The sequence below is a fragment of the Doryrhamphus excisus genome, linkage group LG2 (genome assembly GCF_037039965.1).
Source record: "Doryrhamphus excisus strain RoL-2023G ecotype Guam linkage group LG2, RoL_Dexc_Guam_v1.1, whole genome shotgun sequence".
NCBI classification, from domain to species: Eukaryota; Metazoa; Chordata; class Actinopteri; order Syngnathiformes; family Syngnathidae; genus Doryrhamphus; species Doryrhamphus excisus.
In genome coordinates, this window is record NC_136358.1 from 18,451,047 (window position 1) to 18,477,911 (window position 26,865).

The 26,865-nt window shown below is 40.8% G+C and overlaps 2 protein-coding genes across 6 annotated transcripts in view; one reads left to right on the forward strand and one right to left on the reverse strand.

Moving 5' to 3' along the window:
• chchd3a (coiled-coil-helix-coiled-coil-helix domain containing 3a) overlaps window positions 1–19,754 on the reverse strand; it is a 66,688-nt gene extending 46,934 nt beyond the window's left edge. For 2 of the 5 annotated variants that reach the window (XM_058077718.2, XM_058077719.2), the window contains exons 1-3: window positions 19,511–19,753; window positions 18,474–19,050; window positions 7,625–7,718 (exon numbers count right to left, since the gene is read on the reverse strand). In XM_058077718.2, the coding sequence (XP_057933701.2) occupies window positions 7,625–7,718; window positions 18,474–19,050; window positions 19,511–19,591 (752 nt within the window). In that variant the 5' untranslated portion in view covers window positions 19,592–19,753. Of the gene's footprint in view, window positions 1–7,624; window positions 7,719–18,473; window positions 19,051–19,510 lie in introns of all 5 variants that reach the window. The other 3 variants (XM_058077720.2, XM_078787224.1, XM_058077717.2) reach the window with 3 other exon arrangements.
• A 3,335-nt stretch (window positions 19,755–23,089) lies between these two features.
• The window catches only part of exoc4 (exocyst complex component 4), an 89,899-nt gene continuing 86,123 nt past the window's right edge, over window positions 23,090–26,865 (forward strand). The window contains exons 1-4 of the mRNA XM_058077159.2: window positions 23,090–23,252; window positions 23,753–23,942; window positions 24,026–24,220; window positions 26,241–26,437. Coding sequence (XP_057933142.2) covers window positions 23,140–23,252; window positions 23,753–23,942; window positions 24,026–24,220; window positions 26,241–26,437 — 695 coding nt within the window. The 5' untranslated portion in view covers window positions 23,090–23,139. The remainder of the gene's footprint in view (window positions 23,253–23,752; window positions 23,943–24,025; window positions 24,221–26,240; window positions 26,438–26,865) is intronic.

The following is a 26,865-nucleotide window of genomic DNA, read 5'->3' on the forward strand; positions in this document are numbered from 1 at the left end:
TACAAGAATAAAGTCAAAACATAATACTATGAGAAAAAAATCATATTTTAGTCGCACAAAATGGACATATTTCAATATTTTTAAAGTCACATTATTATGAGAAAAAAAACGAAATAAAGATGGTTACCGTGGCTACCAGCAAAAACTTCACCAAAAAAATAAAATAAAATTGAAAAAAAAAAAATTGCAAGAGAATATAGTCAAAATATTAGGAGAACAAAGCTGTATTCCAATGAAATAAGTCACATTTTTACGAGAATACACTCGTTAAGTTAGAACAAACATCATTTTAGTGGCATAGAGTTGAAATTTTGAAAAAAAAAATCTATTAAAAAAATATGAGAAACAAATCAAAATAAAGTTTGAGAAAAAATATTATTATAAGAAACAAAACTAAATAAAGATGGTTATCGTGGCTACTAGCAAAAAATTCACTAAAAAAATAAATTAAATAAAATTGAAAAAAAAAATTGTAAAAGAATATAGTCAAAATATTAGGAGAATAAAGCTGTATTCCAATGAAATAAGTCACATTTTTATGGGAATACACTCGTTCAGTTAGAACAAACATCATTTTAGTGGCATAGACCTGAAATTTTGAAAAAAAAAATGTATAAAAAATATGAAAAACAAAACAAAATAAAGTTTGAGAAAATTAAGTTGGGGGAAATGTTATAATATGGACATTTAGTCAAAATATAATGAAAGGCAAATTTACAATTTGATTATTTGACAAGAAAGTCAAAATAGTTTAATAAAAAAACAGAAAACATGGAAGAAAAAAAATTTTACTTTACCTAAATAAAGTGAAAATATTGAGAAAAAAAATTATAAAAAAAAAAAGTCAGCTTTTTTAGTAGAATATAGTTGAGATACTGCCAATGATGGATCCAGATGGACAGACGGGCCAAAGTATAGTATATATATTTTAGTAGCATATAGTTGAGATACTGTTAATGATGGATCCAGACGGACGGCTGTGATGACCGTAACATGGCACCACTGATCTGTAAGAAGATGACAGGTAGGTCATGTTGGATGCCTCCAAGCCGCCGTGTGTCCTGCAATCGGGCTAAATGTCAGAGAGTAGCGGAGAACAGCAGGTGGGTGGGTGGGTGGCTCGCTCCAAAAATAAATAAATAAATAAAAAGAAGTGAGTAGCAGCAACATGACATGTTTGGCCCTGGAGGAAGCCAAGCAAAGAGAGGAGAATGAGGAGTTGGAGGAAGTCATGGGAGGGAGGCCCCCGCCACGTCCGCTCACAGTCCGCTGGGCTGCACGTCGGCACACCCCCCATCCATCATAAGGTTCGGGCGCCCACACAGTCACATACGTGGGGGGGGGGGGGTGGTTGCTTCTTAATGACCTTTTACATTCACCATTTCCACACAATCCCTGCCTGGTCACTGCAGCGTTACTTTACTCAAGAAGACTCCTGGTCACGATTTGGAGCCGTGAACTGGTTTTGCTAGGATGCAAAAACACATACAAAAGATGGTGGAAAAAGGCTGGCCAAAAAAAAAAAAAAAAAAAGAGGGCTTCCTCCGAGCTGCTATGCCTAACTGGATGCTATCTGTCTGCTCCAGCTCTATTGCCGTCTAGCCAATATTGTACTCTGCCTGGGATATTGGAGTCATTTTTCCTTTGGCTGTAAAAGGACTGACACCAGGTGGGGAAGAGGCGAGAGACGGCGAGAGCGAGAAAAAAAAAAAAAAAAAAGAATTCTCCGAGTAATGGAATGATGTTGAAGGACTTCCTAAAAAATGAAGCAGCGCCACTTCCAAGAGAACAGCTGGGGTTGGCGGTCTGTGCTGATGGGTTGATGGGGTTACGGACGTAAGAACCCAAGAGGGGGGCAGCACCTAACAGGAAGTCATGCAGTATGGCGGCAGGCCTTTGACCTTCTGGCACCGCTGGTGTTGATGCTAGGGTATTGGCATCAGCCACCGCACGACGGCACCTGTGTTCCGGGGTTGGCTCCAGTCGTTGCCATGTAAAAAAAAAAAAAGTGTCCAATTAGTTTGTTTTTTTTCTCGCCGCTGATTGGCCCCGCCCTCTCTGAAGCATATAAACATGTGCAGGTGTGTTCTCATCTGCTGCAGGCTCCTCTCCGCCTCCTCGTCATGCTCAAGAGCCCTTCAGCTGATTCTTGCTGGCTGGTGGCGTGACGCTGAGCAGTAGCTTGGGTCCCTTTCTCTTTAGCGTTGAGATTCTTGTTTGTCCTGATGCGACCGATTTTAGTTGTGTTTTTTGTCATTTTAAGTAAAATTAACAAGAAAAAAAAACTTAAATTATATTAGGAAAACAGGAAGTGAACAAATGTAAGAGTTACTGATTGTAAAAGTACCAGATGGAGGGGTAGGATTTAATAAGCTTTGCTTCTTCCTACTCCTTTTGGACATGTGGAACTGTGAACTGATTATGGGATGCACTCAATTGTAATCTGATGCATGTTCAAATGAAATTAAACCATTACCATTACTTCAGCACGTGACAAAAATAAATAAATAAATGCAAAAAATTAATAAATAAATTAATTAATTAAAATAAATTAAATACATTGAAAATATAGAAAAATAATAAATAAAAATTTATAAAATACATTTAAAAAATAAATAAATTATATTAGGAAAGCAGGAAGTGAACAAATGTAACAGTTACTGATTGTAAAAGTACCAGATGGAGGGGTAGGATATAATAAGCTTTGCTTCTTCCTACTCCTTTTGGACATGTGGAACTGTGAACTGATTATGGGATGCACTCAATTGTAATCTGATGCATGTTCAAATGAAATTAAACCATTACCATTACTTCAGCACGTGACAAAAATAAATAAATAAATGCAAAAAATTTAAAAATAAATTAATTAATTAAAATAAATTAAATACATTGAAAATATAGAAAAATAATAAATAAAAATTTATAAAATACATTAAAAAAATAAATAAATTATATTAGGAAAGCAGGAAGTGAACAAATGTAACAGTTACTGATTGTAAAAGTACCAGATGGAGGGGTAGGATATAATAAGCTTTGCTTCTTCCTACTCCTTTTGGACATGTGGAACTATGAACTGATTATGGGATGCACTCAATTGTAATCTAATGCATGTTCAAATGGAATTAAACCATTACCATTACCTATATACCACAAGCCCAAACGCAATTGAATAATCCCGCCTCTGCATTACGTTCCTCGGTCTCATGAATGTTTACATTCGTCTACATTTGTCATCCAGGATGGAGTCCAGCAGAAAGCGCCCTGAAACAAAGGCATTTAGAGGCCCTATGCAATATTGATGTTAGGAATAATGTCACTGAATGCTGGCCATGAATATTTTATGGCCCCCGTGCGCACGCTCCCTGACACGTATGCACTCGCACATAAACACACCTGAATGCGAGGAGGCCACATGCACGCCGATGATTCATTTTAGAAGCGGAAGCAACATAACGCTGTTCCGAGCCATCATTTGCAAGCAGCTATAAAAAAAAAGTCTATGTCGGCGATGGCCGATCAGCAGCATACGGTCAGCCGCGGCATCCTTGATGATGCAATGCGGTGCACAAACATCGCCATTATAACCGCAGGAAGTGGAACTCATTGAATCATCTCCACGCAAACAGCCGATGAACAAATGACAAAAGGGCGCCATGGGTTGATGCCGGAGCGACAGCGGTTCTGTCCCGCACTCATTCCATTTCTTGGAAGTGGTTCTGCTCCGATGCCTCGCCGAGAGTGGCAGCGGAGGCAAAGCCGAACCCTGCAAACAAATGAGTCAGTGTGTGTGTGTGTGTGGGGGGGGGGGGGGGACCCGAACATCCAAATTGACTCCTCACTGAGCCCTAACTTTTCTAGCGTGCTTAAAAAAAAAAATTGAGTTCATTTATGGCTTGAAAGCTCTGCCGAGCCAATAAAGCCTTCAGACTTTGTGCGGGGAAAATTCACTCGATCCCAACAGAAGCAAACTTTTAACTACCTTGTATCTTTAACTGCCAAAGAGGCAAACACAGGAGGAAGCCAATCAAAGTCCAGCACTTAGAAGACAACACTTATTCCCAAGTGTCGCACACGTCCATGCGGCCGTCATGATTTTGTGTTTCACTAGATTTGTGTGAGGAAACGTGGAAATGGCAAAAAAAAAAAAGCGCTGCGTCTCATATTGACCCGAATGAGGTGATAACAGGGGCAAAGCTTGTAACTTCCAAAGCCCGTAAATGCAGGAGTGCTTCAGCTCACACTGCCTTCATAAAAATCGTAAAGAAAAGGCTGCATTTTGTTGTTTGAGCCCCCCCCTTACCCGGGGGCCATCGAACACCATTGCTTCTTGGGTGACACGGCACAAATGCAGCCATTTAACATTTAGCAGAACGTGTAACTTGACTTGTTATACTCCAGTGCGACTTATGTATGTTTTCTTCTACCGAATTATGCATTTTTGGCCTTGTGCGACTTATACTCCAGTGTGACTTATGTATGTTTTTTTCTACCAAATTAAGCATTTTTGCCCTTGTGCGACTTATACTCCAGTGCGACTTATGTATGTTTTTTTTTCTACCTGAATATGCATTTTTGGCCTTGTGCGACTTGTACTCCAGTGCAACTTATGTATGTTTTTTTCTACCTAATTATGCATTTTTGGCATTTTGCGACTTATACTCCAGTGCGACGTATGTATGTTTTTTTTTCTACCTAATTATGCATTTTTGGCCTTGTGCGACTTATACTCCAGTGAGACTTATGTATGTTTTTTCTACCCAATTATGCATTTTTGGCCTTGTGCGACTTGTACTCCAGTGAGACTTATGTATGTTTTTTTTCTACCTGAATATGCATTTTTGGCCTTGTGAGACATATACTGCAGTGCGACTTATGTATGTTTTTTTCTACCTGAATATGCATTTTTGGCCTTGTGCGACTTATACTCCAGTGCGACTTACGTATGTTTTTTTTCTACCCAATTATGCATTTTTGGCCTTGTGCGACTTATACTCCAGTGCGACTTATGTATGTTTTTTTTCAACCTAATTATGCATTTTTGGCCTTGTGCGACTTATACTCCAGTGCGACTTATGTATGTTTTTTTTCAACCTAATTATGCATTTTTGGCCTTGTGCGACTTATATCGAGTGTGACTTACGTATGTTTTTTTTCTACCTAATTATGCATTTTTGGCCTTGTGCGACTTATACTCCAGTGCGACTTATGTATGATTTTTTTCTACCTAATTATGCATTTTGGGCCTTATGCGACTTATACTCAAGTGCGACTTATGTATGTTTTTTTCTACCTAATTATGCCCTACAGGGAACCCAGTCGGGGTGCATGTATTGACAAATTTTTAGTCCCACCCTTTTTCGTCCGTTTCAGTCCTACACAGGTGTCAATCCAATTCCTGATACCGGATGTAATTAGGAACATTTCAGATGTGTCCCGGCTTTGATTAATAGTCATAAAGGTCAGCATATCCATCTTCCAATCTGTGTTTTTTTCCAATCTGCATCCCTTTTTTCCGAAACACATCAGCACTTTACTTCTCCGGATCAATTAATCATGCCTGCGAAAGGAAAGGTGCTAACCTAAGGTAATTTCCTGAGCGTTAGAGCAGGCCATCCGTTCAGCCTGCCGCCGGAGGAAGGTCGGCGCTTTTTCTCGTGAGGAGTTCACTTCCTTTTTGACCATCAAGAAGCAAGCAGGTGCAATAATTGTGCCCCCCTCCCCTTTTTAATAGACCTGGATACTGTCCAGTGGACCCGAGTGAATAGACAACTGTGATTAGCTGCTAAACACACACCAAATACAACACACACACACACACACGCTCTCTCTCAATTCAGGAGGAGGTAGTGTTAGGTTATTGGGTTATTGATTAACTTCCTCCTTTAGACTCATTCAAGAGAAAAGTAGCTCGGACAAATCGTTGTTTTGCGCTCTTATGTTTTATTTTTTTTTATTGTAGCCGCTTCATGCAGCCTGCGTATTGATGTCCCTTCAAAGGCGTAAGTGCTTCAGAATTGCTCCCTTCTTGCAATTAATGGACATCATGTTGGCTTTCAAGCCCTCGTTTAGACTCGAGAGACCAAAAAAAAATGCAGGCCTAAACAAGAAAGCAATCATCAGCTGCACTTGTGTGTGTGTGTGTGTGTGTGTGTGTGTGTGTGTGTACACTGGCCACTACACCCCCGGCCTGAAAATAGATCTCCATTCTGGAAAATAACGCACTTTTACAAGTCTGCTAAATGTTAAATGGTTGCATTTGTGCCGCGTCACCCATTTTCCTTGCTTTTACATCATAGAAGAAGCAATGGTGTTCGATTGCCCCCGGGGTAGGATGGGGGGGGCTCAAACAACAAAATGCAGCCTTTTCTTTACGATTTTATGAAGGCAGTGTGAGCTGAAGCACTCCTGCATTTACGGGCTCTGGAAGTTACAAGCTTTGCCCCTGTTATCACCTCATTCAGGTCAATATGAGACGCAGCACTTTTGGCCAAGTCACAAAAGGCCAAAAATGCATAATTAGGTAGAAAAAAACATACATAAGTCGCACTGGAGTATAAGTCGCACAAGGCCAAAAATGCATAATTACGTAGAAAAAAAACATACATAAGTCGCACTGGAGTATAAGTCGCACAAGGCCAAAAATGCATAATTAGGTAGAAAAACACATACATAAGTCACACTGGAGTATAAGTCGCACAAGGCCAAAAATGCATAATTAGGTAGAAAAAAACATACGTAAGTCGCACTGGAGTATAAGTCGTACAAGGCCAAAAATGATAATTAGGTAGAAAAAAACATACATAAGTCGCACTGGAGTATAAGTCGCACAAGGCCAAAAATGTATATTTAGGTAGAAAAAAACATACATAAGTCGCACTGGAGTATAAGTCGCACAAGGCCAAAAATGCATAATTAAGTAGCAAAAAAACATACATAAGTCGCACAAGACCAAAAATGCATAATTAGGTAGGAAAAACCATACATAAGTCGCTTTGGAGTATAAGTCGCAGGAACAGCCAACCTATGAAACAAAAGTGCGACTTATAGTCCGAAAAATACAGTACATAAAATTTCATGTAGTTATTTGCAAATTAATAAAATAAAAAAAAATACGGTTAAGGGTTAGGCTTATAGAGCACAATAACACAATAACCCGCACAGAAAGCTTTCTAGATCTTGAAGAATTTGCACCTATTCCAGCTGTATTTCGTTGGATTTTCCACCCAAAAATCAAAATCAGGCTGCACAGCGGTCGTGTAGGTTAGCGCGCAGACCAATCAGTTCAATCTAGGAGACCTACAGTTCAATCCCACCTGTGTGGAGTTTGCATGCGTGGGTTTTCTCTCCGGGTACTCCGGTTTTCTCCCACATTCCAAAAACATGCTAGGTTAATTAGCGACTCCAAATTGTCCATAGGTATGAATGTGAGTGTGAATGGTTGTTTGTCTATATGTGCCCTGTGATTGGCTGGCCACCAGACCAGGGTGTAGACAGCTGGGATAGGCTCCAGCACCCCTTGCGACCCTCGTGAGGATAAGCGGTAGAAAATGAATGAATGAATGAAAAACAAATGAAATAGTAGTATAATAGTGCAAGTGTAGCTAATATTGTGTTTGTATCTCACCAGGCTTGGAGCTCCTGCTCTGTTTTGACTCTCTGCTTCTCCAGGCCTTCGTACAACTCATCACTGATCTTCTTCTTCAGGGATTCTTCATCAACTAAAACATGAGAGAAAAGGTGTTTGAGATGGACGCTTGGACATACCCTAGCAAAAGACCTTGTACACTTTCATGAAAATTACCTTTCACAACACACAAGCACAGACATCTTCTATACGCTCAAATCCCCCGCAACCTTTATCTACCTATATCCATGTCAGGGACATCACACACGTGGACGCCTCTGGTGTCCTCGCCGTCTATCTTGGCAGGTAATTAAGCATGAAAGTATAGATGGCAGGCGGCGACCGGGCCAAAACGTGCTCTGAAGACACAAGAGGCACACGGTGTGCTGCAGCGTGCGGAAGTGCGGAGATTGCACTCACACCGCATTAGATAGATGGGATTATCCCTCCTGTCAGCGGCTATTGTTATTACCTGGTAAAATGTCATGATGCCCGGACACGCAAATGCGCACCTTTCTTCTGTGATGGCCTTTTCTTAACAGTGAAATGGAAGAAAATACATTTAAGGCAAAGTTCAACGGGATAAAGTACTAATGTGCTAAAAACGTCCATTGCTACATCACGGTTTGAACATCATGCCCTGACTCATTTTTCTTTTTTCATTGATAAATGATCTCTGAACTAAAATACAAAAAAGCATTTTAATTGTGAATGTAGTATTCTACATTGCCCACTAGGTGTCAGTAACTGTTTGGTGAGACAAGCACCAGATTTGATTGTCAGCACAACATGCACAATAACAATAACATCACAATAACATCTTTTTTTTTATTAAAATATAATTTTTTCTACCTAATTATGCATTTTTGACCATGTGCGACTTATACTCCAGTGCGACTTATGTATGTTTTTTTTCTACCTAATTATGCATTTTTGACCATGTGCGACTTATGTATGTTTTTTCTACCTAAATATGCATTTTTGATCATGTGCGACTTATACTCCAGTGCGACTTATGTATGCTTTTTCTACCTAATTATGCATTTTTGACCATGTGCGACTTATACTCCAGTGCGACTTATGTATTTTTTCTACCTAATTATGCATTTTTGGCCTTGTGCGACTTATACTACGGTGCGACTTATGTATGTTTTTTTTTTCAACCTAATTATGCATTTTTGGCCTTGTGCGACTTATGTATGTTTTTTCTACCTAATTATGCATTTTTGACCATGTGCGACTTATACTCCAGTGCGACTTATGTATGCTTTTTCTACCTAATTATGCATTTTTGACCATGTGTGACTTATACTCCAGTGCGACTTATGTATTTTTTTCTACCTAATTATGCATTTTTGGCCTTGTGCGACTTATACTCCAGTACGACTTATGTATGGTTTTTTTTTCAACCTAATTATGCATTTTTGGCCTTGTGCGACTTATACTCCAGTGCGACTTATGTATGTTTTTTCTACCTAATTATGCATTTTTGACCATGTGCGACTTATACTCCAGTGCGACTTATGTATGATTTTTCTACCTAATTATGCATATATGGGATTGTGCGACTTATACTCCAGTGCGACTTATGTATGTTTTTTTTCTACCTAATTATGCATCTTTGGCCTTGTGCGACTTATACTCCAGTGTGACTTATGTATGTTTTTTGCTACCTAATTATGCATTTTTGGCCTTGTGCGACTTATACTCCTGTGCGACTTATGTATGTTTATTACTACCTAATTATGCATTTTCGGCCTTGTGCGACTTATACTCCGGTGAGACTTATAGTTCAGAAAATACGGTAAATGGATACATTTTAGAAACATAAACCATTGTTTTATTTCCAAAAACAATATACAGTTACAAACCCAATTGGTTTTTTTTTGCATGTTCACATAGTTTGCTGCAAGCCGACCTTGAACGCGCCATCTAAATTGGTCCCATGCTGCACAAATAGACGATTATACTGTATTTTTATCTGTTTTTCTAAGACACTTGGAAGTGTGGAAGCAATTAAGAATTCTAAACGAGGGACGGTTGTATTTGCCCATTAAAATGCAAGGCAAAAAGAAGGAATACATGGTTGTAGATGACCGCACTGGGTGCTGATCATCTTTGGAAACTCAAAACTAAACATCAACAGGTCAACCGATTCACAGCCCATCTTGACAGCTTATCTAATGAGAAAAATCAAACATGATCATCCCCGTGTGTGTGATCCTCAAATAGAGTTAGCTTGAGGCTTGCTTGTTCACTCTTTGTAGCAACTTTTGCACAACGATGCTCCCGTGTTGTTGATGCAGAAAAGATGGCAGCATTCCGGTTTCCAGAGCACTAGCAGCTTCGCGGTGAATACATAAAATCCACACTCGTTAGCATTTATCTCCCCCTACTACCGTCCATCATAATAATCCAGTTCACCTTGCCCCGGCAGTTTTAGCACACCCCCATGCTTCATAACTTGGCTCTTGGGCGACTCACCTGCTTAAGCAAAACAAAGTGCCAACTGTAAAGTTTCGACCCCCTGTCCCCCCCCCAGTGTCCGTAACAAGGGACAGAAAATATGATGAGCGGAGTGCAATAGAGAGGCGACTCTACTGCGGGAAAAGTATCCTTCGTGCCTCAGCTGTCGGGTTTGACAGTAGCAAGAAGCATCATTGATCAGCAACAGAGAGGTGTTTCATTACGACTCTATCAGGATCAGCCATGCTCCATTTAGGAGGAGGATGTTACAAATAAACCAGTCCCTCGGTTGCCACAAATGTTGGGAATACATTTTCATGAATAAAATTTTTTAAAAAAGCTCCGGGAGTTTTATGTTCCATTGGTGCTTTCTAAAGTCGCTCCCATGCACGCCAAATTGTGTGTGGTCAGCAGGAAGAAGTTTGCTAGAATCCCAAAGCCTCCCTTGGGATTTTATTTATTTTATTTTATAAGATTTTTATAAGATTTTATTATTAGTTGTTGAATTAATAAAATAATTTTTGTAAAATAAAAATTAATACAATCATTTATTACATTAATAATAATACAATTGTATTATTATTATGATATATTATTACTATTAGATTAAATTAATATTTTTAATTTTAAATTAACAAAATTATTGTTGAATTAATGAAATAATTTTAGCAAAATAAAAAAAATACAATACCATTACATGAATAATACAATTTGATTATTATGTTAAATTATTATTATTATTATTATTTTATCAAATTAATAAAGTTTTAATTTTTAATTAATAACAAAATTGTATTATTATTATTATTTATTAATAAACATTAATAACATTTCATTACATTAATAATAACATTTATTATTAATATTATTTTTGTATTAAATTAATAAAGTAATAATAATAAGATTCAGGATTGACATGAAAGCAAGGGGATAAAGGAAGGCCAAACTTTTAATCTAATAAATTTTCATACTTTTCATAACTGCATCCAAGACTGGCATGATGACCAGAGATCTACGTTCCAATCATAAACTGTATAAGGTTCCGAAAATATTGTGACAGGTCAATAACACTCAATAGGTTATTACTTACCTATAAATATTTTTTTTTATCGTGCAATAAATATATAAATATTTTACAAAAAAATTATTAAAAAATAATAATAATTTCAAAAATTAATCATACTTTTAATGACCTCTCATAGTCCACCTGCAGTATCTAAGTTCTGAGTTATCTGGTACAGTTTTCCATCTACTAGTTTGCCCCCTTTGTTGGGTCCCGTGTCATTCCCAAACTATCAAATCAGCAAAACCTCCAAAGATGATTTGAAGTCAAAATCTAGAGTTATGTGTTACCAAGAAAAAACACAATTTTTCCCATTCCGGGATGTTGAGGAGGACTATGACTCTTCAACCTAAGAGTTCAAGCATCATCATTCCGACGGTTTTCTCCCAGCGTGTAAAACCGGCATTTCAACTGCCCTTTAAGAGCTCCCTATTTACACTGGAAATACAAACCATTTGTCCGAGCACTCCGAATGGAACAGTAATATTTAAAAGTCCGTAGAGTTCAGGTGAGCTGTAAAAAACTCCCCACTTATCGCCACGTGCTTTCACCGAGAGACGGCTGCGGTAGCTAGCAGGCACCCACGGAGGTCAGCGAGAGACCGGCGCCTGATATGATAAACACTCTCCGGGGGTCCTTGCTCAGCGTCTGGCGTAGTCCCACTTCGACAAGAGCCCGGTCGATCCCCGAGTAGGACATGTAAATGTTAAAAAGATTAAAAACTCATCATCGTCTTAGACGTGCGGCCCCCGTCGTCCCTTTTCCTCGCCTCGCCACCAATCAGCGTGCCCCGTGGAAAACCTCACACGGGAGAAAAAAAAAGACACAGGCGACTATTGCCGGTGGAGATAATAGACGAAGGCAAATTGCATTTCTCATCAGGACTTTCATTAACCCCCGGGACCCGCGTGGAAGGCATAATCTGTAACATTAACACTCCCGCACGATTCCAGCGGAGTCAAAGCGCACCTTTCACCGTGCTCAAAGATGAAAAAAAAAAAACTCTTCTATCCTTGAGCAGACAGGTGCCATTTACCTTTTTTTTGTTTTTTTTTTCCCCTCACACTCCTGTTCATCAAAATGCTCTTAACAGACAGTTGAGGCCTTTCTCTCCATAATAAGAGCTGTCAAAAGCAAAGGGTCCACACTTCAAGAGTTCGACTCCACTGGGAGTCCCAGTGGGAATAGCGGAATGGTGTAGAGCACACTATTAGCGCGGTGCAGCGTGCGGGCCTCCCATGGATGAATATTTACAGTACGGTGTAGAAGGTGGACAGGTTCTTCGACTTGACCGAGGTGGAATCGGTACATATTTTGGCGTTAAAGTAGTACTGCAAAATGGGCTTCGCAAAAGTTAAAAGTCATTCAACCATTTTTTGGGGCTATTTGAGCTCATTTATTAATACTTCTCCCCCAAAGTTTAGTGGTCAGGTCTGGAACCAATAATCATGATAAATGAGGGACAACTGTAGTAGTACAGCGGTACTACTTACTAAAAGTATGTCTCAGTTATGATGGTACTCATTCCATACAAAGCATCCATGTGTTGGTGACTGGGCAGTGGTCCTTTGTGAGTTAGAACACTATAGAAAGATTCCAGCCAGGGAATCTGGGACTCGAACGCACACACACACACACCATACGGTAACTGGATTTCTGTCTCTTTCTTTCATCGGTGTCCACAAAGGCTTTAAATGCCTTGTTACAAAAATTTAAAAATATGGGAAAATATGAAAATAGCTGGGCTGCACGGTGGGCAAGTGGTTAGCGCGCAAACCTCGCAGCTAGGAGACCCAAGTTCAATCCCACCCTTGGCCATCTCTGTGTGGAGTTTACATGTTCTAATTGCAATCAATTTTAATAAACAGAATATGTTCATACTTGGCTGCACAGCGGTCGAGTGGTTAGCGCGCAGACCTCACAGCTAGAAGACTCGAGTTCAATCCCACCCTCGGCCATCTCTGCGTCGCGGGGGGTGCTGGAGCCTATCCCAGCTGTCTTGGGGCGAGAGGCGGGGTTCACCCTGGACTGGTGGCCAGCCAGCCAATCACAGGGCACATATAGACAAACAACCATTCACACTCACATTCATACCTATGGACAATTTGGAGTGGCTAATTAACCTAGCATGTTTTTGGAATGTGGGAGGAAACCGGAGTACCCGGAGAAAACCCATGCATGCACGGGGATAACATGCAAACACTGCAGAGTGTGGGATTGAACTCGGGTCTCCTCGCTGTGAAGTCTGTGCGCTAACCACTCGACCGCCGTGCAGCCAAGTATGAACATCCATCCATTTTCTACTGCTTATCCTCACGAGGGTCACGGGGGTGCTGGAGCCTATCCCAGCTGTCTTCGGCAAAAGGCAAACAACCATTCACACTCACATTCATACCTATGGACAATTTGGAGTCGCCAATTAACCTAGCATGTTTTTTAAATGTGGGAGGAAACTGGAGAACCCGGAAAAAACCCACGCATGCACGAGGAAAACACGCAAACTCCGCACAGAGATGCCCAAAGGTGGGATTGAACTCGAGTCTGCGCAACCACTCAACCATCGTGCAGCCATGGTTTCCTTTCCTTTATTTAAATTTAAAAATGTCGTTTTTAAAACGTGCAAATAGCATCCTCTCCCCGGCATCCAGAAGTGAAAATCTGCGGTCAAACACTGCTAATTATGCACGCTATTGGCCGGCTTGCACTTTGGACTGCTCACATACATGACGAGGAAAACACGCCGTCATTTCAACGCCAATGAAATAACATTGTCTCGCCAACTGCATGCAACACATTTCAAAATACAGCAATCTATTGTTGTATTTAGTATCTTTTAATCTGAAAACCAATTAGCACAAACAATGAGGAGGGGATCACTTAATTGGATAGGAAGACCGTTGCCAGGGGAACAGCAAAAAATAAAAGCATGCTTTTGTGCAACACACTATACGTGAGTAAATTAAATTGTCAGATTGCGATCACTGTGGGCTCACTCAAAATTTTGTCTGGTGTCAAGGAAGGGCAAATCCAAAATGCAGCACATTTCCCATCGACCACGACGGCCGGCCTGTGTTCCTGCCTTCCTTCCTTCCTTCCTTGGCTTATTGTGGCGAGCTGCAGAGGTGTCGTTTTAATCACCGGAGTCACTGTGGCATGGCATAAGTTGGCCTTTTTTAATTACCGTGTTGATTGGGCACAGCGAAGGAGGATGGGGATGCCTGCCCACGCCCCCCCCCCGAACGCCACTCTGTGCCCACTCGGCAGCCCACATGCTTGTCTGTGTGGCGTAATGAGCAACATTCAAATGCCCTCTGCCTGATACCCAAGTCAGCATGGTACTTCTTGCCATTCTTTCCATGATCCAAATTCATTCATTCATTTTCTAACGCTTTTCCTCACGAGGGTCGACAGCCTATCCCAGCTGTCTTCAGGGCGAGAGGCGTGGTACACCCTGGACTGGTGGCCAGCCAATCACAGGGCACATATAGGCAAACAACCATTCACACTCACATTCATACCTATGGACAATTTGGAGTCACTAATTAACCTAGCGTGTTTTTGGAATGTGGGAGGAAACCGGAGTACCTGGATAAAAACCCACGCATGCACAAGGAGAACATGCAAACTCCACACAGAGATGGCCGAGGGTGGAATTGAACTCTTTAGTAGTCAGCAGTAGAACATAGGTTAGTTTCAGGAAAATATCAGTTCCCCACTAAAAAAAAAAAGGGAGACTACACCAACATTCATTCATTCATTTTCTACCTGTTATCCTCTTATCCTATCCGAGGGTGGAATCGAACCCTGGGTCTCTTAGCAGTGAGGTCTGTGCACTAACCACTCGTCCACCGTGCCACCCATGATCCAAATTGTAAATGTGAAATCAGCCAATCAAATGAGTGAATTCACCTCATGTCTGGACCTTGTTTTTCTGGCTTACATGATGAGAAGAGGAGCTGGTTGTCATTGTGTTGGCTAATTGTACTCTTATGATTTCAGTTGTGGATCAAAATATTGCTTTATAGTCATATTATTATAACCGGGTCGAAACCGACCCTAACAATACAGTGGTCATAATTTCAACCAGACCATTTTAAAATGTAGTAAAAATTATTTTTTGTTGTTTTTTTTTTTGTTGAAATAGAGTTTCCTGACAAAGTCAAAAAGCCTTGCTGCAATAAACAAATGTTATGTGATTCTTTTTTATTAAAATGTAAAACGGGTCGATGCCGACCCCAACACAAGAGGTAGAAGTAAGAAGTAAAAGTTACTAAAAGATGCCGCAAAGGTGCCACGGCCGCATGTTTTAACCCATTAAAACAGTTTGCTAGTTATATCCAGTCAACTTATGCATGTCAAACGTGCACAAGCAGCAGTGAGGAGCCACGACTAATTACCACTTTATTGACATTAATAGGGGAAAGAATGAATCATTTCTTTAGCAATCAGAGGCTGACAATGAATCATGAAAAAAATGAAGACTAATTATGCAGTCCAAATATATAGTTATATTAAAACGTTGAAGACAAAAAAGCTTTAGAGCAAACACCCACACAATAAACATGATTAAAATTCAAAATGTAGCCGCACATAAAATTAATCCCTGGACACTTCATCCTCGTGTAACCTCTAATTAACTTTGACGAAGCATTGCATGCTTATGTAAGTCATAATGAAATGAGTCATTACAGTGAAGAAGTGCACTGTTATAATAATGATAAACTTTTGTTTCGTGTAGGGAGGATAAGACACTAGCTTGTGTGCCCACGTTAAAAGGTAAACATGTCAATCAAAGTAATGACGGCGAATGGAGTTGCATTGAAAAAATGTTTTGTTTTTTTTAAACTATGCACTGGCCCCTCGTTTATAGCGTTTAACTGGTTCCGGACACGACCGCGATAAATACATTACCATGGCATAGGACTCACTGTTAATACTCACTGTTTTATTTATTTTATTTATTTTATTTATTTTATTTATTTTATTTATTTTATTTATTTTATTTATTTTATTTTAATTAATTTAATTAATTAATTTATTTTTATACTTTCATTGCTTTGCTTCTTGTTTTTAATATATATTTTTCTATTTTATTTCTTATTTGATCGTTTAGTTTTGGATTAAATTCAATTTGTACCTTTATTTATTGTATTTTATTTTTCCTTTTATTTTACTAGTCTGTGCAGCACTTTGGAAACTCTGTTTATAAAATGTGCAATATAAATAAAGTGGATTGGATTGGAATAAATGGAATATTTTGATGAAATTACATGAAATATCACACCTGTAGTCACCTTTAAACCCCTGTTCTTCTTTGATTACATCACATTGCGCAACTCTTTTTCGCTGCAGGGTCTCAAGAGGGCCGCAAATTAGCAAGCGACCAGGCTAACAAGTTAACCAGTTAGCCTCAAAGTTATTTCTTCTAACCTTAAGAAGCCAAAAAAATGTACCACTTCCACACAGAATGGGAGAACTTTTTCTCTCCGTCATGGAGGACATGCCACGGCTTACAGTGAAGAAAATAAGTATTTGAACACCCTGCTATTTTGCTATTTCTCCCACTTAGAAATCATGGAGGGGTCTGAAATTTTCATCGTAGGTGCATGTCCACTGTGAGAGAGATAAACTAAAAAGAAAAATCCAGAAATCACAATGCATGATTTTTTAACAATTTATTTGTGTGATACAGCTGCTAATAAGTATTTGAACACCTGAGAAAATGAATGTTAATATTTGGTACAGTAGCCTTTGTTTGCTATTACAGAGGTCAAACGTTTCCTGTAGTTTTTCACCAGGTTTGCACACACTGCAGGAGGGATCTTGGCCCACTCCTCCACACAGATCTTCTCTAGATCAGTCAGGTTTCTGGGCTGTCGCTGAGAAACACGGAGTTTGAGCTCCCTCCAAAGATTTTCGATTGGGTTCAGGTCTGGAGACTGGCTGGGCCATGCTAGAACCTTGATATGCTTCTTACGGAGCCACTCCTTGGTTTTCCTGGCTGTGTGCTTCGGGTCGTTGTCGTGTTGGAAGACTCAGCCACGACCCATCTTCAATGCTCTGACAGAGGGAAGGAGGTTGTTCCCCAAAATCTCACAATACACGGCCCCAGTCATCCTCTCTTTAATGCAGTGCACTCGTCCTGTCCCATGTGCAGAAAAACACCCCCAAAGCATGATGCTACCACCCCCATGCTTCACAGTAGGGATGGTGTTCTTCGGATTGTACTCTTCATTCTTCTTCCTCCAAACACGCTTATTGGAATTATGACCAAAAAGTTCTATTTTGGTCTCATCTGACCATAAAACTTTCTCCCATGACTCCTCTGTATCATCCAAATGGTCATATGCAAACTTAAGACGGGCCTTGACATGTGCTGGTTTAAGCAGGGGAACCTTTCGTGCCATGCATGATTTCACATCATGACGTCTTAGTGTATTACCTACAGTAACCTTGGAAACGGTGGTCCCAGCTCTTTTCAGGTCATTGACCAAGTCCTGTCGTGTAGTTCTGGGCTGATTCCTCACCTTTCTTAGAATCATTGAGACCCCACGAGGTGATATCTTGCATGGGGCTCCACTCCGATTGAGATTGACCGTCATGTTTAGCTTCTTCCATTTTCTAATGATAGCTCCAACAGTGGACCTTTTTTCACCAAGCTGCTTGGTAATTGCTCCGTAGCCCTTTCCAGCCTTGTGGAGGTGTACAATTTTGTCTCTGGTGTCTTTGGACAGCTCTTTGGTCTTCGCCATGTTACAAGTTAAAGTCTTACTGATTGTATGGGGTGGACAGGTGTCTTTATGCAGCTAACGACCTCAAACGGGTGCATCTGATTCAGGATGATACATGGAGTGCAGGTGGACTTCTAATGGGCAGACTAACAGGTCTTTCAGGGTCAGAATTCTAGATGATACACAGGTGTTCAAATACTTATTTGCAGCTGTATCACACAAATAAATTGTTAAAAAATCATGCATTGTGATTTCTGGATTTTTCTTTTTAGTTTATCTCTCTCACAGTGGACATGCACCTACGATGAAAATTTCAGACCCCTCCATGATTTCTAAGTGGGAGAAATAGCAAAATAGCAGGGTGTTCAAATACTTATTTTCTTCACTGTATTTCTAGGGCTGTCACGAGACACTCGAGGCGATACACAAGATTGGGACTGCGAGAACGAGAACGTAATTTTAACATTGCATTTAAACTCTGTGTATGCTAGCGGCCCCGCCTCCTCCCACGGAGACAAAGAGACTGCATCCAAGTCTATATTGAGCAGTGGAAGATATGTTTAGATTGCAAAGTGCATGGAAAACTTACTAGCTGGTGCAGCAGCAGGCGTCAGCGGAGGTACTGGACTAGATTCTGGCACAGGAGAAGACGATATGGGCCCCACTGGAGCCTGAGCCTGTGGAGGTGGCGGCAGGGTGGTGACAGGCTCAGAAACAGGGAGGGAGGACAGGGGTTGGGAATCAGGAAGCAGGAGAGCAGGAGGGGATGCAACAGGTGAAGGAGCAGTAGGCTCAATTAGTGGAGGGGGAAGCGGGGTTACTGTATTCACCACAGCGGGGACGGTTGCATCAGCGGGGGTTGGAGAAGCAAAGCATGTAGTTACCGGCTCAACAGCAGCAGCAGGAGGAGGAGATGGAGGAGGAGGAGCAGGGGTTGCTAGTGGCAGGGGAGGCTCAAAAGCTGCAGGTGACGTAGAGGGCAGCACCATGTCAATAATGGTGGGCGCTTCTACCTGCTCGGGTTGAGGAGGTGGTGAAGGTGTGGGTACGGTCTCTGGGGGAGGTGGTGGAGGAATCAAGGAGGAAGGAGGTGCGGGCCTGGGATTTGGGACAAACGGGGGCGCCGTAGCAGGTTCTCTCATTCGGTTGATGACATTCTCAGACAGCTGTAAATCAAAAATAACACAATTTAATTTCCGATTTTGACACTAAAGAATACAACATTAGCATGAATGGGATTATGCTTTTATTTTGAAGGGACTCCTGCCACCTCGAGTCTTAGCTGACAGACTAAAGCCTCTCTTTTCTAAATTTAACCGCATGCAAGCTCACTTTTGAAGCCTTCATTTTGAACTACTTAGCAGCTCAAGTGACCGCAGTCTTGTTATGTATCGTTGATGCTACAGTTGGTGTTGCTGTGGCCTCGTAATGTACACAGAGTATTTACAGCAGTTCTTTACGTTTTACGGTTCTGTACGGTTATGAACACTCGGCGTCTGACGTCAACATCAACATTCCCGTGTCGTTTATATACAATATTTTAACACCAGATGCTCAAAGGAGCCATTATTGCATCTTAGCCAGCAATAGTGCAACACTTTGCAAGCATGTGTGGAGTCAACTCACCCTGATGCCCTTCACCACAGTTACGTTCTCGTTCTCGTCTGACTCATACGACACACGGCGGGTACTGTTATTGGCTCCCATTGTCAGACCGAACGCACTAAATGTGTTTAAAATAGCTACATTAATTACAAAACGCAAACATTCACTTGAGTTTTAGAATAGTTTGAAGGCGTTCGGCGTTGTCAGAGGCCCGCACGCATTTGTTCCGGTTTGGTAGGTTGACGTAGTTAAGAAAAGCGCGCGTGATTGGACAACAGCGTTACCAAACCAAACATCAGCGATTTTTATTGGTCGGTTTTCCCCGTGAAGCCGGAAGTTAAAAAAAATAATAATCTCATGTATTCGCGTGTCCCATTCATTTGATAATGCACAAATGTTTTGAATATCCATACTTCTGTTTCTTCTAATTGTTTATGACCGCAATAAATACATTTCCATGGCATAGGACTCAATGTTAATAAATGGCATATTTTCTTCTCATAACATTATTAGAGCCCTGTAGACATGAAATAACACGTCTGTAGTCACCTTTACACTACGCAACTCTTTCGCTGCAGGATCTCTGCAAATTAGCACACGACCAAGCTAGCAAGTTAACATTCCACATGGTGGAATCAAACTCGGGTCTCCTAGCTGTGAGACCTGTGCGCTAACCACCGTGTATGAGCATTCATTCATTCATTATCACTGGTACACCAGTTCAGGCCAGCCAATCACAGGGCACATATAGACAAACAACCATTCACACTCACATTCATACCTATGGACAATTTGGAGTCGCCAATTAACCTAGCATGTTTTTGGAATGTGGGAGGCAACCGGGGTGTGCCAGGGAGAAAACCCACACATGCACGGATGGTGGAATTGAACCCTGGTCTCCTAGCTGTGAGGTCTGCGTGCTAACCACTAGACCACCGTGCTGCCGGCAAGTTAACCAGTTAGCCTCAAAGTCATTTCTTCTAACCTAAAGAAGCCAAAAAAATGTACCACTTCCACACAGAATGGGAGAACTTTTTTCTGTTTCTTCTACTTCTGTTTCTTGCACATTTGTTGTGATCACGCTACAAGTGCCCATCAAGTTGAATAAATTACAGCAACATGAAAAAATATTTGTTTTGTTATTTTAAGTGGTGAATATCAAGCAGTGTGGATATGAGTTTCATTTGTCAGGACCAGAATGCGGAGATATATTGCATGCAACTGTGAGGTAATTATGGAGCAGAGCTAAAGACAGAAGGTGAGGAGGAGGAGGAAGGAGGAGGCGTATCTGCCACAGATGACCTATTGTAATTCAGACTGAACAGAACATATTGCTGATGGCTTTGGAATGCTGCCCAGATTACTGTCAGCTCCACTTCTTGCACACAAAAAGAATATCTTTGTCTAGTGTACAAGCACGTCCAGTTTCAACAACAATCTGTTGGGTTTTTTTTTCTTTCTTTGTACCAAAAAAAAATATTGCTCACAATAACATTAACTGCGTCTAAAATCCTAAAGACATTTATGTTTTTTTATATCAGGGTTTCCAGTTTACAATTTGATTCAAAGTTTGGGAGCCTGTCAGCTTCAAAATGAAAAAATATAGCTTTGCTTTTCCTAATCTAAACCATAAACGTTCCAGAAAGTCATGCAGCCTTGCAGGATATAAAAGTATAACACCGCAATTTGATTAGCCTTGAGTAGAAAGCCTATCATTAGGAATGACAGTTCATTATTCTTGGATATTGTAAACAGAAACAGAAAATAACGTTTGTTATTATTGCTTTTTGCCTCTGATTGTTGTATTTTTTTGCAAGCTGGGTCTGCTATAGTTTTAGTTTAGTTTGATACAGACATTTCCATGCATTTATTGTTGTTGGTCACACATTAATGTTACAGTTCATGTGCCTATCTAATATATTCAATATTAATACACTCTGAATTTTGTACATTAATTGCTCCATATTTACATATACACATGCATCAGTCTAACCATAAATATCAGGAATCTGACAATTTTGCGATTATATATATATATATGTCAGGCGGCACAGCGGTTAAGTGGTTAGTGCGCAGACCTCACAGCTAGGAGACAGAGGGTTCAATTCCGCTCTCGGCCATCTTTGTGTGAGATTTTCTTTCTCTCTGTGAGAGTTTTCTCCGGGTACTCCGGTTTCCTCCCACATTCCAAAAACATGCTAGGTTAATTAGCGACTCCAAATTGCCCATAGGTATGAATGTGAGTGTGGGTGTGATTTTGGGTATTTGTACACTACATCTGCTTGTATTTTCTGCTTCTATTGAACATGTTTAATTCTATTTCATCTGTTGTGAACGAAAAATAGAGTTCTCATGGATTGCAGTAGAATCCCAGGGGAATCCCTCATCTCTGAATCTATTATCATCACAGATTACATAATAATGAACAACTGGAATGTACAGCAATGTCCCAAGGATCAGGCTGTATGGAAAACAAGGCTTATACAACACATACATGGCGGAATTGGGACTTGATAAAATAATAGATCAATAGATAGAACTGTGTATATATGAAGTATATATATATATATATACTGTATATATATATATATATATATATATACAGGGCAACAAGGTAAGCTCTACAACAGTCAAATCAATCAGTTGTGTGCAAACACACATCAAAGTGAGCGGTGTGACCTTGGTACACAGTCACCGGTGAAAAGAAGGCAAGTAGATTAGTTGGACCGATGAGAAGTGGTCAGCAGGGTTCGCCGATAAGAACTTCAAAATTAAACCCGGACCAGAAGATTCCTTTCTTTTCCAAAGAAAACCGTCAGCATCTTTTCCTTTCTTAGGCTAGGTGAGAAAAGACGTATAGCTCTCACCAACAATGTTATCTCGTCATTCCACCGGCACATCAATCAAGGTCTAGACTGCTAAGAATTGACCTGCGCCAAGAATCAATGCCCTACCATTGTCATTGGTACAGCAAAGATTGTCAGCGATAAGACCGAGCAAAGCTCTGCCAAATCTAACACTATGGATGCTCTAAATGGAAGAGGCTATTAACAACGCACAAACCTCTCTGCTGGCTTTCCTTTTACAATCTCAAGAGATATGGATCGAACGTTTCCAATAAAGGAGGTCTCTTATTATCTGCACGTTCTGTCAAAAATCAATATTGCATTAAAACAAGTACTTAGATATGGCTTTTAACACAGCAGACATATTTACTTGACATCTGTAAAACTGAAAATGGGAAACAATAGGAAATAGATAATGATACATAATTAGTTGTGGTTAGTGACATATGTGGAGCATCACTGGTGTAATGGGACATTCGTCTGCATTTTAATGGCAGAAGACATGGGTCAGGAAGGTGTAAACCTAAGCCAAAACCATTAATTGGCTCATCTGTTGTAAACCTTAACTGGAAAAGTGCAGGGGAATTGATATATATATAAAAATATACATGTGGTACTAATTAAAAAACAACATGTTTTAAGGTAGTAATGCTAATAATATATTTTTTTAATTTACGATTAAAAAAAACATCACCTTAAATCCCCCTCAAAAAACGTCTTAAATCTGCTCCACAGTGACGCGAAACAAGCAATCGCCATTTCAACTACAATTCCCACAATCCTTTGGAGGGAAACACCCGCTTCATGCTTCCGGTTTGGGCGCCGCAACTGGGAAAGATGGCGACCGACACAGGACGATACAGAGGAGCTGTCAACAAAAACAAAGACCCCTCTGGTCTTCTCATTTCTGTCATAAGGTACTCTTTGTAAGATATTTTATTTCATTGTATTAAGTTAACTTTGGAGAAAATGCATTTTGAGGCTGATTGCGCTTCGTGGACGCTTTAGCTGTTTTAGCATTGTGTCTTTCCTGTTTGGTTCATCGGCGTTTGTTTAGCTAATTTCTGTCGGCTAATTGTTAATTTTGTATTTTTTTCTTCTGTCTGTCTTCAAGCTGATTATATCTTTACAGTTATTACCATTTTGCCACGTTAGATTGCGTTTTAGGGTTACAATAATGCCTGATATTGCGTTGTGTATTCTATTGTACTATGTACATGACTATCACTGATACATAATATATGTATATATACTACTCACAAGACGTTATGGCTATTCCATATATATTTACATACATACTTAATGCACAGCTAGCTATTTTCTGGCATAACAGTTATGCATATCCCTAACGTTTTGTAAGTGATCATTTTATTTGTGAATACAAATCAATGTGTCTCCCACTTTTTATTCCATCCAGGACTTTGTCCAACAGCGATGACGTCCAGGATAGGGAAACCGAGAAAGGGCGTCTCGAGGAAGCTTTTGAAACATGTGACCGGGATCTCGATGAGCTCATCGTCCAGAATTATGCCGAGCTCACCACCGCCATTAGGACGTACCAGAGCATCACCGAACGCATCACCACCTCCCGTAACAAGATCAAGCAGGTAGAAGCGTCATGGTATATTACAATACATAAACATGAATGCACAAGTAAGCAGCATAACATGGAAGTCACTTCCTTCTGCAGGTAAAGGAGAATCTTCTGTCCTGCAAGATGCTGCTGCACTGTAAACGTGACGAGCTGAGGAAGCTGTGGATCGAAGGCATCGAGCACAAGCACGTTCTGCAGTTATTGGATGAAATTGAAAGCATCAAGCAAGTGCCTCAGCGGCTGGAGGCTTATATGGTCAGCAAGCATTACCTCCATGCCACGGATATGCTGGTGAGTCCTGCATACATTTGGACGGCATCCCACCAAAAGTCTTTTTACGTTTTTTGGAACAGTCAACAAACTGTATATTTATGCATTTTAGATTGATTCCCGCCGTGCTCTTTCACACTAAACAACCATTTTGTAGCTTTTTAAAATTCCGGTGTGCACGCAAGTGCAGTGTGACGCTTTGCAGGTGTGTTTGATGTGCATTTTTCAGCCAGACGACCAGACCCTGTGATGTCTCTCTACCTCTGTCACTCCCACACATCTTCCGACTTTGGCAATAATTGGTCTGCTTGAATGGAGTTATCTCCAGTGGAAGGTGGGAGGCGGTGGTGAGAACAAAAGGAGCGTGAAAATCCTCCTGGCGAGAGTGGAACGAAGCAGAGCTTCCTTCAACCTGAGCTCGGTGGCTTTGACAGGGTTTTTTTTGTAAGGGACTTCAAAGTCACTCAGACGTTTCGCTGCTTTTCTTGAAAACCTAAGATATGCTTCCTTTAATTGATCTGGACATTCAAAAATAGTTTTACACTGATTTTTTTTTTTTCGCTGGAAAGTGGTGGCTTAGTTCAAACTGAACTCAAACTCTGTTTGAGAGAGGCTTATCTTTGTGAAGTAAAATTCTTGTCCCTGCAGTCCTAAAAGCCTGTTGGATGAAAAACCACACTAAGTTTCTTGCCATTTTTTCTCTCTCTCTCTTTTTTGATATTCCAAATGTATTTTTTGTTATTTTTATTGATGGCTTCATACAGGACATTGAATCAGGTATCCCGTGGTACATAAATCCGATCCATATGTGCTGATGTTGGCAAATAATGCAACCCAAACCACCTCTGCAATTGTAGGAAAAGGGTGTTTGTGTTTATTTAATACAGCACTTATATAGACCTCATGAACAATAGCAATGACGTGGATTTCCAGAATTCAGTCCTTATCTGGTCATACCTTCTGACTGGACCTAAGTATTTTGGTAGAACATCTTGGACTCCAAACACATCTTGTGTAACAATCAGGTCATGTAGCCCTCTTAAGTTCAACTAGAGTTTACCAAAAAGTCATATTCAGTGTACAAGAAAATAGTAATTTTACAATAGGGGGGTACAAAACCCCCAAAACAACAAACGATGTCTCTCAGACTAGTCTTGGCCACTCGGCACCGTTACCATTTTTTGTTTAACAATCAGGTCTTGTAGCCATCTTAAGTTCAACTAGAGTTTACCAAAAAGTCATATTCAGTGTACAAGAAAATAGTAATTTTACAATAGGGGGTTACAAAACCACCAAAACAACAAACAATGTCTCTCGGACTAGTCTTGGCCACCATTTTTTTAAGAGAATTCACATATGACGTTGAAGGGGATCTTGCCGCCTACTTGTCCTGGAGCATGGGCGTTGGGAATGGGAAGTGTTGTGGTCCGGGATTCGGGGCCCGGGGCAAGGGCAGAGTTGGTTGAGAGCAATGTTTATGCTCCCATTATCACCGCCCAGAGGATTATTGTGCCTCTGTACATACAGTGTTGGCTATCTTCTGTTCCTTTCTTCGACCACCCACCGATGGTCACCCCTTTTGGGGGTACCAAACCCCCAAAACAACGAACAATGTCTCTAGGACTAGTCTTGGCCGCTCTGCACTGTTACCAGTTTTCTAAGAGAATTCACATATGACGTTGAAGGGGATCTTGCTGCCTACTTGTCCTGGAGCATGGGCGTTGGGAAGCGGAAGTGTTGTGGTCGGACGCTCTTCTCCAACGGATATCTGCAGCTGTGTGTAGGACGCACCGCACATTAAGTCTCCACTCAATGTCCTTCTTCGATGCAAGCTCGACCATTGCCCAGGAACATGGTACCCACCTTACGGCAACGTAGCAAGCAAATAGCGTAGACAAGAACGTCAGGTGCATTCACAGACATCGGGTCATCACAGTATTCTCAGCGACCCACTAAAAATGGCCCCGCTAACCAGTTTTGGGTCCATTCCAACCACTTATTTGTCGATGCTCGATGAGATGCTAGTGTTGTCCCTGTGCAGGTTTCCGCCGTGGAGTCCCTGGAGGGTCCCCTGCTGCAGGTCGAGGGCCTGAGCGACCTACGTCTGGAGCTACACAGCAAGAAGCTCAACATCCACCTGGTCCTCATCGACGAGCTGCACCGGCACCTCTACATCAAGTCCACCAGTCGCCTGGGACACAAGAAGGACCGGGACAAGAATGCGGCACGCCTTCCCGGGTAATACGACACACACGACTGCTAGCCGCACCCGTTAGAGACACAACAGATAGAGACAGCATTTAAAGACAAATCCTGTTTATTTCATCTGAGGTGTTAAAACCCCTTTTTCTTTGCTCTTTTAGGTCAAAAAATATCCTTCAGCAAAGTTGTGACCGCCTCATTATAAGTTCTCACATTTCTCAAACAAACGGGTGCGAGTTGCCGCTTATTTCCTGACCAATTACCAGCAAAGAAAAGCAATTAGAGCTGGTGTGACTTGTTGCTTTATTTCCATATATTTAGCATTATAGGCTCCGGAAATAAAATATTCAAAGCCTCAGATGTGGGATCATTTTCAATTTTCAACTAGTTTCTTATTCCCTGCTTGTGACGCTGAAATTTATTACTTACTTAGTTTTGTTTACACGATCATGTTAAGGTGTGTG